This window comes from Sceloporus undulatus, chromosome 2, assembly GCF_019175285.1.
Source record: "Sceloporus undulatus isolate JIND9_A2432 ecotype Alabama chromosome 2, SceUnd_v1.1, whole genome shotgun sequence".
In the NCBI taxonomy this organism is placed as follows: Eukaryota; Metazoa; Chordata; class Lepidosauria; order Squamata; family Phrynosomatidae; genus Sceloporus; species Sceloporus undulatus.
The window spans coordinates 205,231,626-205,243,551 of record NC_056523.1 but is presented as its reverse complement, the minus strand read 5'-3'; the positions used below and the strand labels follow the sequence as shown (position 1 = coordinate 205,243,551).

At 47.9% G+C, this 11,926-nt stretch overlaps 1 protein-coding gene across 1 annotated transcript; it reads right to left on the bottom strand.

Annotated features, from left to right (window-relative positions):
- Positions 1 to 703: 703 nt before the first annotated feature.
- TMEM215 (transmembrane protein 215) lies at positions 704 to 3,654 on the bottom strand. The gene is made up of 2 exons (XM_042448305.1): positions 2,240 to 3,654; positions 704 to 880 (listed from the first exon to the last, which is right to left on the bottom strand). The coding sequence occupies exon 1, from the start codon at positions 3,392 to 3,394 to the stop codon at positions 2,600 to 2,602; it is 795 nt and encodes a 264-aa protein (XP_042304239.1). The 5' UTR covers positions 3,395 to 3,654; the 3' UTR covers positions 704 to 880; positions 2,240 to 2,599.
- Positions 3,655 to 11,926: the final 8,272 nt, after the last annotated feature.

The window sequence follows — 11,926 nt, the reverse complement described above, 5'->3', positions numbered from 1 at the left end:
GCTTGAACTTGCCTGCCTGGTCCTTAAGAGGATGGAAATGAATAAATCTTTCCCCACTTTGTGCCACTCCCAGCCTTAGCATCTTAAAAGAGAATGCAAGCATTAAGTCAAGGGAAAGTCAGAGTCCAGAGAAGCCCTTTCATTCCCAGCATTTCACACATTTGATTTCCACCTGACTGTGAGAGAGCGCATTGGGATCTTCTTCTGCTTTCTAGCTTGCATGCCACTGTAGAAATGGTGCGGTTTGACACCACTTGCCTGCCATGCTCCATGCCCTGGATTCGGGAAGTGTGTGGAATTCGGAATTCGGTGCCACAACAAACACCATTCCCAGAATTCCACGGCATGGAGCCATGGCAGGCAAAGTGGTGTCAAACCGCACCTTTCTGCAGTGGCATGCAGCCCTGGACAAGAAACCTGTAACAACTTTGTAACATAACAAGTCAGCTTTTTTACCCCACCACCCACCTTAACCCCCGTTTACAAATGATCATAGAAAATTCTCCTTAAACATGCTTATTATTATTACTGTTGTTGTTGTTGTTAAAAATGGGGCCAAAATAAAAACCAATAAGCCTGAGGGCGGCAGGGAAAATGTCTATTTAAAACCATTTGTAACACTCTGATAGCCTTTTGGCAAAGAGGCGGGGTATAATATAAAACAATTATTATTATTATTATTATTATTATAAATAAATAAATAAAAACCAAGTCATTTCAGGCACGAAGGTTTGAAGTTATCAGTCACATACCAGGTTTATAAAATAGTTTAACAGCTAGTTAAGGAGGATTGTCCCATGCAGTGCAAAAAACCGCCAGGATGAAGAATATAATAATATGATGATGATGATGATGTTCATGTTGGTCAGGATTATACTTTCTTTCGTTACTGTTGTTGTTTGAAAAGAACCAGAGGAGGCTGGAGTATATTTTTCTCCTTACACGGCTACGGATTCAGGGATGCTCCAAAAGGAAGAAAGAGATGTGAAAAGAAAGTCGGGGGGAACAAAAGGAGGAGGAAAAGAGGGAAGCGTAAAGAGCCGCCCTCGGTTCAGCGTTCAGGGTGCTTCAAAAGAAGAAGAAAGGGGGTCTAGAGATGTTAAAAAGAGTCGAAACAAGAGAGGAAAAGAGGAGGCCAAAAAAGAGCCGCCCTCGGTTCGGACGATCCCAGATGCTCCACAAAAGGAAGAGATGTTGAAAAGGAGTGGCGAAGAAGGAAGAAGCCAAGTTCGACGATGGCCTCGTGGTCCTCCTCTCCTCCTCCTCGCAGAGCTCCTCGCTGGGGTTTATGTAACAGCAGTACTGTCGTAAGGGCTGCTGTATCCTTGTAGGAGCAGACGATGATGGGTTCGCTGCTGGGGCGCGGCCAAGGTTGTCCTCCTCCTCCGCTGCGACGGCGGAGTAGGAGTAGGAATGTAGTAGTGGCGGCCGGCTTTTCAAAACCGGGGAGGACCTTTGGAAGGGCACTACTGTAAATGATGGCCTCGTCCTCCTCTCGGCCACCCAAGACATTCCCAGGCATCTCGGGCAGCAGTTCTCAAGTAGCCCTTCATCCCCATCCTCCTCCCTTGACCCTCCAAAGTTGCAGAGGAGGCGTGGGTAATCGCGGCACACGTCGGGCGGCGCCCCCCGAAGCCCCCCTTGGCAGCCCATCCCCAGAAAGGCTTTGCCGGCCAGTTCGTCGCAGCTGCCTTTGCCGGACTCCAGGTCCGAGGGGGGGTCCTGAGCCGCTCCAGGGCGTCCTTGTCCTGTCCTCTTGCGGCAGCAGCAGCAGCTGCAAGGCGGGCAGCAGCGGTGCTCGGGCCACTTGGTGCAGGGCCGTCGGTCTTGCGGGTCGAGCGATGGCCGCGATGCCCGCAGGGCCAAATAGCCGGCCCGATGGCCAGCAGAGGTTGTCCCCCAGCGTCTCCCTTTGATCCCCGACCGGTGTAACATGAAAGCCGAAGACCAGGAAGACGCTGACCAGGGCCACCACCAGCCCGTCCGAGGTTGTGTCGCGGGTCGCATGGCGCCTAGGCATAGGAAGACCTTTGCGGTTGTGGTGGTTGTGGTTGATTTTGGAGGGGGGTGTCTCCCCTCCAAGGTGGGGAAAGGGCTGGGGAAAGGCGACCTTTTGCCTCACACACAACAACCACCACACACTTTGTGCCCCTTTGTTTCGCACAAAACACTCACTATCTGTGCCCTCCTTTCCTCACACAAAACACCACAAGGTGCCCCTTTCCTCACACACCGACACTTTTTCGTTACTGTTGTTGTTTGAAAAGAACCAGAGGAGGCTGGAGTATATTTTTCTCCTTACGGCTACGGATTCAGGGATGCTCCAAAAGGAAGAAAGAGATGTGAAAAGAAAGTCGGGGGGAACAAAAGGAGGAGGAAAAGAGGGAAGCGTAAAGAGCCGCCCTCGGTTCAGACGATTCAGGGATGCTTCAAAAGGAAGAAAGGGGGTCTAGAGATGTTAAAAAGAAAGTCGAAACAAGAAGAAGAAGGAAAAGAGGGAGGCCAAAAAAGAGCCGCCCTCGGTTCGGACGATCCAAGATGCTCCAACAAAAGGAAGAGATGTTGAAAAGAAAGTGGCGAAGAAGGAAGAAGCCAAGGTTCAGACGATGGCCTCGTGGTCCTCCTCCTCCTCCTCCTCCTCGCAGAGCTCCTCGCTGGGGTTTATGTAACAGCAGTACCTGTCGTAAGGGCTGCTAGTATCCTTGTAGGAGCAGACGATGATGGTGTCGCTGCTGGAGGCGAGGCCAAGGTTGTCCTCCTCCTCCGCTGCGACGGCGGGAGTAGTAGGAGTAGGAATAGTAGTAGTGGCGGCCGGCTTTGCTAAAACCGGGGAGGACCTTTGGAAGGCACTACTGTAAAGGGTGGCCTCGTCCTCCTCCTCGGCCACCAAGACATTCCCGGGCATCTCCGGGCAGCAGTTCTCCAAGTAGCCCTTCCCCTCCTCCTCCTCCCTTGACCCCTCCAAAGTTGCAGAGGAGGCGATGGTGGTAATCGCGGCACACGTCGGAGCGGCGCCCCCCGAGCCCCCCTTGGCAGCCATCCCCAGAAAGGCTTTGCCGGCCAGTTCGTCGCAGCTGCCTTTGCCGGACTCCAGGTCCGAGGGGGTCCTGAGCAGCTCCAGGGCGTCCTTGTCCCGGTTCCTCTTGCGGCAGCAGCAGCTGCAAGGCGGGCAGCAGCGGTGCTCGGGCCACTTGGTGCAGCCGTCGGTCTTGCGGGTCAGAGCGATGGCCGCGATGCCCGGCAGGCAAATAGCCGGCCCGATGGCCAGCAGAGGGATGTCCCCCAGAGTCTCCCCTTTGATCCCCGACACGGTGAACATGAAGCCGAAGACCAGGAAGACGCTGACCAGGGCCACCACCAGCCCCGTCCGAGGGTTGATGTCGTCGGGTCGCATGGCGCCTAGGGCATAGGGAAGACCTTTGCGGTTGTGGTGGTTGTGGTTGTTTTGGAGGGGGGTGTCTCCCCTCACAAGTGGGGAAAGGGCTGGGAAAGGCGACCTTTTGCCTCACACACAAAACACCACACACTTTGTGCCCCTTTGTTTCGCACAAAACACTCACTTCTGTGCCCCTTTTCCTCACACAAAACACACAGAGTGCCCCTTTTCCTCACACACAGACACTTTTAGTGCCCCTTTGCCTCACACACACACTTTGTGCCCCCTTTCCTCACACAACACACACGCCCTTTGTGCCCTTTTGCCTCACACACATACACACACACACAATATCCTTTTCAGGGGCTGCCCCCCTCCTTCTTCCCTCAGCCCCTTTCCCCGGGGGAGACGACGAAGCCCCTCTCCTTCATGGCCGCCCTTCTCCGTCCATAATCCCCCTCCGACCGCCGCGCTCCGTGCTCCTTCTTCTTCGGCGGCGAGTGACTGCAGGAGCGGCCGCCTCTCGCCTTTCCCTCCCCTTCCTTCCTTCCTTCCTTCCTTGCCTTCCTCACAGGATTCTCACGCGCAGCCCTTGGCCTTTGGGTCCCCCCTCAGAGAGGACGAGCTTCAGGCACCAAGGGAAGGAAAGGCAATGGAAGAAGGGAAGGCGGGAGAAGGGTGCGGGCGGAGGGCAAGGCTTCCACAGCTGGGCGTCCAGCTCCTTCTTCTTAATCCTTCTTTCCGACTTTGGCAAAAAGCCCTCTTCTTCTGAGGAAACTTAGGTCCTAAACACACTGCAGAAATAGTCCAGTTTGAGACCGCTTTGACTGCCCTGGCTCAGTGCTAGGGAATCCTGGGAATTGTAGTTTATTGTGGCACCAGAGAAAGGCTCAATGTCTCACAATGAAACGACAGTTTCCAGGACTCCCAGGGCAGGCACTCTCAAAGTGGATCATTCCTTCTGGACCTTCTTTGGCCCGAAAAGAGCCTTAAAAGGTCGCCTCAAGGGCTTGGAAAAGCAACCCAGCCCCAGGGCGAAGCGAAGCCAACGCAGCTCCCCTCGGAACGTTTTCCTTCTTGGCCAGAGGTTTCTTCAGAGGCGTTCCTGTGCAAACAAAAAGAGTGCAGAGGCTGAGAGAGTGGGTCGCCCTCCAGGTTTCGTGGCCCAGAGCAAAGCCTCGAAGGGGGGAGCTGTTTTGTTGTTGTTGTTGTTGTTGTTGTTGTGTGCCTTCGTTCCCGGCTTCTGGCCATCCCAAAGCGACTCTATCCTGGGGTTTCCTTGGCATCATTTGTTCAGAGAAGGCTTGCCATTGCCTTCCCCCTGAGGCTGAGAGGGTGTGACTCTCCCAAGGTCAACCAGTGAGTTTTATGGCTGAGCCGGGAGTCAAACCCTGCTCTCCAGAGTCGCTCAAAGGACTGTGGTTGTCGTCGTCATCGTCGTTGTCGTTGTTGTTGGGATGCCTTCAAGTCTCCCGTCTTGGTCAGTTCCTTCAGAGGAGGGCAGAGGGGAGTCTCTAATGGAAGGGCGGGAAATCCTACCTTCCTCCTCCGCCTCCTGCTTCCGAGGGAAGGAATGAAATCATCAGATTGACTTCGGAGTCAACCCGGAGTGGGGAGGAGGAGGGCTGCCCTTCTTCCCGTGGGTCCCGCCCCAAATCCGAGCCAGGGTCACTTTGGGGTGCCCCTCAGTGGGATGCCCGAAGAGAGTGTGTGTATGTGTGTCTTTGGGGATGCCTCCTCCTCCTCCTCGTCTACTCCAGCTCAGCAAGCAGCTAGAAAAGAGCTGGAGGAGCGAGGAGTGGACTCTTATCCTGGGGTTTTCTTCTCAGGTTTCTTCAGAGGCCATCCCCTGAAGCTGAGAGAGTGTGACTTGTCCAAGCATAACCAGTGGGTTTCTTTAGCCCAGGCAGCTCTCTGTCCATTAAAGGCGTTTTTAGATAGAACTGAGGGAAAGCAACCATTGGCTGTACTTTGGGCTACAACTCCAAAAAGAGGCCATGCTGGCAGGGGACTCTGGGAAGCGTATAGTCACTCTTCCAGCTTCTTGATTTTGGTTTGTCAGACTCAGTGGTTTTAATCCGAACACTAACGGAAGCTATTCAAGGGTTGCATCTGCATTGCAGAAATAACCTGGTTTGACACCACTTTAACTGTCAGGGCTCAATGCCATGGAATTCTGGGAAGTGGAATTCCAGTGCTGAGGAATTCTGGTAAGTACTATGTAATTCTGGGAAGTAGAGCTCTGGGAAGTCTATGCATCTCCTGCACCAGAAGAGCTCTACTGCCACTTCAAACTACACTTCGCAGTATCCCATAGCATTGAGCCCTGGCAGCTAAAGTGGTGTCGAACTGGATTATTTCTGAAATGCGGATGCAGCCAGAGAGCTGAACCTATTTTGATCCAGAATGGATCCTTTGCACTTCAGACTAAAACAGAGCATGATGGAAAGAGCAGAAACAGACACAGTGCCTCTGTGTATGAGACCAAAGAAGAGGCAGCCAGCTCAGGCTTCTGGTTGGCTGTACCTTAAGGTAGGATGAGGCAGGTGCCCCAGATGTCATGTTCTGAGGGGCACATAACATCTGGGGGGGGGTAGCCATGATGGCCTTATAGCAAATCCAATAACATCCAAACAATGATACCTTTATTGGACCAACCAAAATGCACAATCCTCGTGCAAAACATGAAGACCTCTTGAGAAATTCAGTGTTCTCTAGCTACAAAAGAGCCTGTAGCTTCACAAAGGAAGGAGACATGCTGGATTCCAAAGAAACATCTTCTTTTAATTGCATATGGACATTACATTTCCTTGACTTTGAGAAGCTACCAATGACCGCATGGCCAAAGGGGGAGCTGCCAGCGGCAGATCGTCCTCCCTACCATCTGAACTGAATAGGAAGTCTGCTTCCAGAAAGATATCGTGGTTTGAGTGCTGGACTCTTATGACTCAGGAGACCAGGCTTCAAATCCCTACCTTGTTTGCTCCCAGTTTTTGGTGACCCTGGGCAACTCACATGCTCTCAGCCTCAAGGGAAGGCAATCTCAAACCCCTCTGAACAAATACAGCCAAGAAAACCTTGGATGAGGCACAGTCTCAGCCTCAGCAAAGCCCATGATAGGTCCCCCTTAGGGTTTCCATAAGTCAGAAATGAAGGAACACATCATCAACAACAACAGCAGCAGTATAGGCAGCATGTGGAGAGAAGGGACAGTGGGAAGACAGTGTCCAGTCCTCCCCTATGTGCATCCCACTTCACCACAGTTCAATATAATGTGCAAACACACATACAGCTAAGCATGTGCAGAGAAGGCTGCCCTTGGCAATGTGTTCAGCTCAGTGTGTGTCCATCTCCAGTGGCCAATCGTTTTGCTGCTTGGGGTGGAGCTGCAAATGGCATAAAGTACCATTTTAGGAAAAGAATCCCCTTGTATGCTTGCAAAAAGAGAGAGACAGAAAGAAGGAGAGTGAGAAAGAGAGAGCTTTGTCAGAAGACATGCACAGACTCATACGTTCCTGTGTGGGTAGGAGTTCATGAATTGTAAAAGTATTTTTGTGCAAAGGTAGGAGTGTTTATGAGAATAATGAGTGTGTTTGTGTGTGTGTGAGAGAGAGAGAGAGACAGACAAACAGACATATTTATTTATTTATTTATTTATTTGTATGTTTCTTTTTGCAGAAATTGCCTGTACCTGCGGAGCGGTGTTACATGTTCCTGTAGAAGCTGGAGGTATAGAGACAAGGGCTTTGGGAGGAGTGGCTGTGTCCTTTTGCTGTGCAGGGGAAGGAGCCAGTTGTGTTCACCTTTCCTATCCCGTTTTGGCTGAGCTTGGCATCCTTTGTCCTCTTCCTACCATTACACTGTGGGACTGGCCAGTCAAATCTTGGACTGAGGAAGAACTTCCCACCCCACATGTTGACCCAAACTAGTTATGGTGGCTGTCTTTATTGTCACCTATCCAATAGTGCAGATAGCAAGGGGCTTTAGGAAGTTTCAGGTTTAGTACCTCGTTTATCATTTAGGAATATAGAAAGGTGATATATGCCATAGTGGATTATCTGTCCTTCTAGCCCAGTATTGTCTAAGCCAAGGATGGGCAAAGCATTGCCCGTAGGCCGCAGGGTCATTTTTGTGGCCCCAGGAACTCCCAGGGGTCAAAAATATGCTCTGCCCTTTATTTTGTTTGCCCTTGAATCCTCCCAAATATACTCTGTGGGGTTTGGTGGGTGTTTTCACCATCTTTGGGGGCTTCCTGGACTCCTGGGATCAAAAACAAAATTTGCTAAATTTTTCAAAAAATCTTTTGCCTCCAAATACTCCAAAATACCCACAAGGTAGCATTGGGTGCATTTTCACCACATTTTGTGGGTTCCCCAGGCCAGTTTAGGCCCAGAAAAAACCCTTCTTGAAACCCATAACATGGTAAAAATGCCTCCATGCCCCCTAGAGGTAACTATGGGCAAAAAAATGAATTTTGAGGTGGGGATCAGTAGGTACGCTCCTCCAATGTCTCCTAGGGGACTCATGCAGCCCCCTGGCCTTCTACAATTTCCCACTTCTGGTCTGCATCAACTAACAGCAGCTCTCCAGAGTCTTAGGCAACAGAACTGGCTGGTGGCTCCCATGTCATTTGAGAGGAAAATCCACCTCAGGTTACAGTTTAAACTTTAAAGGAGTTGGTCAAAGTGCTAGAGCCAATTTGGGATTAGGTTTCAGCATCCTGGATAGCACCTTTAAAATCTGGACTGATAGCTGGAGTGGGTTCCCTGCACCATGGATATTGGAGCCCTCATCGGCAGGCAATAATGATATTCAAGAGATATAATGGTTCAAGCCATTGTATTCCCCATCAACATGTCTGGATGTGAAAGCTGGATGGTGGGGAAAAAAGTGGATAAGAAGAAAATCAGCTCATCTGAGATGTGGGGCTGGAGAAGGGTTCTCAGGATACTGTGGACAGCAAAAAAGACAAGCAAATGGGTCCTAGAACAGATAAAGACTGGCGTGTCACTGGAAGCCAAGAGGAACAAACTGAGGCTGTCATACTTTGCCACATCATGAGAAGACATGACTCATCGGAAAAGACAATAATGCTAGGAAAGATAGAAGGTAGTAGAAAGAGAGGAAGATGGCTAGACTCAGTCAGGGGGGCCACAGGCCTGAATTTGCAGGACCCAAGCATAGCAGTGGAGAACAGGGGATCTTGTAGATGTCTCACCCACAAGGTTGCCATGAGTCAAGACTGACTTTAGGGCAGTTAATAACAATAGTGGTTCCAGATATGGAAGTGTCTCAAAGTTTAGAATCCTCTTTTGCGTATCTAAAATGATCCACCTGCATCTGTGCTCCTCTTCTTGTTTATATCCTATCTGTAAAATGGGAAAAATTGTACTGGGTTACTGAGCCAGCTTGGGGTTAGCCCATTTATCTTTTTTGTGCCCAGTTTTTGCTCCAAATATTTTGTTACATTTTCTTGATCCCTTCTAAAGAATCCATGCCATCCCTATAGCATGGGAGTCTGGCCTGAATCCCTCTTGTTTTGTGCCATGGTGCCCCTTAATTCCGACTTTGTAATACAAACATGAAACTGGGCCTGAGGGGAAATTGCCTTTTAGAGAAGCTTTTTACTGACCACGAACAATCCATACAAATTGCAACAAGGTTCTTCAACAACCTTGAGACAAACTGGGGCTTGATATTAGGCCCCGAATGTAATTAAAGCAGTCCAAAATGTACAAAGGATCATTTAACTGCAATGAACATATGGAGAGACATATGTGCTTGCTTTCCCCACCACCTCATTCTGCCTGAGATTTGATGGCTTCATTCCCCCCCCCCCAAATTTCTCCCAAGGCAAATCACTGAGAAATCAAGAGGCAGGAAGCTGAAGGTGTGGTTGCCATTTTTGTCTCAAGGGGTGACCATTTCTTATTTGGGAATATCATCACTCAGTCGAAGGAAATGAGATTTCATGTTGTTTTTCCCAAATGCCAGCAGTTCCTCAAGATGTCCTGGAGCAACACAGAAGCAAGAGTATTCAGTCCATATCTGGCATCACAGGAGGTGAGAGGTAAAAAAGGCGTGAAAATGAAATACTGAATACATGTGTGGCTAATGCACAAGTTTGTTTGTTTTTTGTTCAACCACAATGTTTTATCTAGTCAAGCCACCAGGAGTCACCTTTTTTATTATTATTTTTAAAAGTATAGTGACTGGCTTTTGTTCTTGTTGGATTTTTTTTAAAATGACATGTTTTTGACAGATGTTGAAACTCAAGCTCAATAACCTGGTCCCCACAAGAGTGATAATTGGAGTCTTTATGGACATATGTCATCATATGGTTGCAGAATCTATCAGTTTGGACAGCCACTCCTGTCACTGTGAGACAGACTCATGTATCAAAAAGAAGTATTTTTGTGACTGCACATGGAGAACTAAAACTTTTTTTGTTTTTGCTTTTCTTTTATTGCTTTGGTTCTGAGCCATCTCATGGCCATAGGGAGTGTGACCCATCCTTTCATTCTGCATCAGTCCTTTGCATCACCTCCAGCAAGACACAGAGGTGTGACTCTAGCACTGTTGTTTTTCTTCCCCTGCATGATTTATACCAGTTTTGACTTGGAAAAAAGAGTTCTTCCAGATTGGTGTAAAATTATTTATTATTATTATTATTATTATTATTATTATTATTATTATTATTATTTTCCTGCCTCTCCCAGATGGATCAAAGCAGGATTACAGTCGAGCAACGACAACAGTTGTAAAGACACATGAGTCCTTGCAATTATTTTTCCTTGGACTTTGGCTGTAGTTGTCACCCCCACATCCACTCTTTTCAGGGTGAAGGTGTAGATTTCCTAGATCTGCACTAGGGTTTGCTCCTCCAAAGGGTTTTTGTAATAGATAGATAGAGAGATAGAGAGATAGATCGAGAGATAGATCACATTTATACATAAACAAACAATAATTCAATCCAAAGATTTTTATTTTTTTTAAAGACATGGTTTGCTAAGACGGTGTTATGGTTTGAAGGGGAAATTCTTGGCTTCTTTTCTCTCCATCTGCAAATAACCTTGAATTCATTAACAGTGTATCAGACCAAAGGTCATGAAGAACAGAAGAGCAGGTGTACAATGAGAGATTTTCATTGTTTTATCATGTTTCTCTTGTCCCCTGGAATAGTCACGTATGCTTCCCTTCCTTCCTGCCCCCCAAACCCCCACTGCACATGAAATGCACACACTCACATACATGCACAAACATTTCCTTGCTTGCAATTGTGAAGGTAAATGGCAATGTAAATTGCAAGATGTATGCATTTCACAGAACCTTTTGCCCACCTTTTCTGCTCACTAGAAAATGATGCATTGCAGGTGATATTGGATACCTTTTCAGCAAGTCTTGTAAAAGAAGTAATAACTGGAGGAGCCATTCTCAAAATGGCTATTTTTATCTTGCTATTTGCCAAGACAACAAATGTCTTTTATAACCACATTGCTTTAGGTGGAATTCTATTGGCTGATGGCTGCAATTTCACTTCTCATTATTTTCCTCCTCTCATCATAGGATTCCATTCACTGAAGAGTTCGGCATGTGGAGATGCTGTCTTCCCAGCACATGTGACTCATCTGTCTGCAAAAGTTGTTCTGAACCCTTTGAACAATATAATACTATTTTACAATGTAGAATTTGGGAAATGGCCTTCTAGTATTTTAAGAACAGACAAGACATTCTAAGTGCCTTTAAAATGCATCTAGCTCAAAATCATTACCAAGAGAGGGGGAAGCCAGCAGTGTGGTGAATTTTCACATTTTAGAGCTATCCATGGTGCTGAATTCTAGTACCGAAATAGGCTTCACATCTCCAAGGAGCTGCAGTTGCTGCTGCTGCTCTTCCCTGTTCTAGTCATGTAGGAGAGCCAGGGTTCATAGGATAGAAATGCCAGAACATTGATTAGCAGGGATGCCAACATCATCTACCATACCTTGGATCCCTATACTTTCATCTTAGATGCAACCCTCACACCAGCTAAGAGAAAGATTTTCCCAAGAAGCTCATTGTCATGAGTCTATCATCATTCAGGGTGGCTTGAACTTGAATGCACAGTTAAATAGCTGTACTATTTATGGATTTTGTTCAACACACCTGCCAGGCATTGGATTGTCACCAGCACCACCACTTCAAATTCAACCAAATGTTCATATCACTCTGGCTACATTTCAAAATTGCTATCTATACTATTCTTTCTCACCTCCTCTTTTTCTTTATATGTAGCAGCTTACCAAACCCAATATGATTCTAGACTACATCAATAGGAGTATAGTATCTAGGCTAAGAGAAGTAATAGTACCACTCTGTTCTCCTTTGGTCAGACTTCACCTGGAATATTGTGTCCAATTCTGGTCACCAGAATTCATGAAAGACATGGACAAGCTGGAGTGTTTCCAGAGGAAATCATGCTCTATGAGGAGTAGCTTAGGGAGCTGGTTGTGTTTAGCCTGGAGAACAGAAGGTTAAGGGGTGACACGGTAGTCATGTTTAAATATTTGA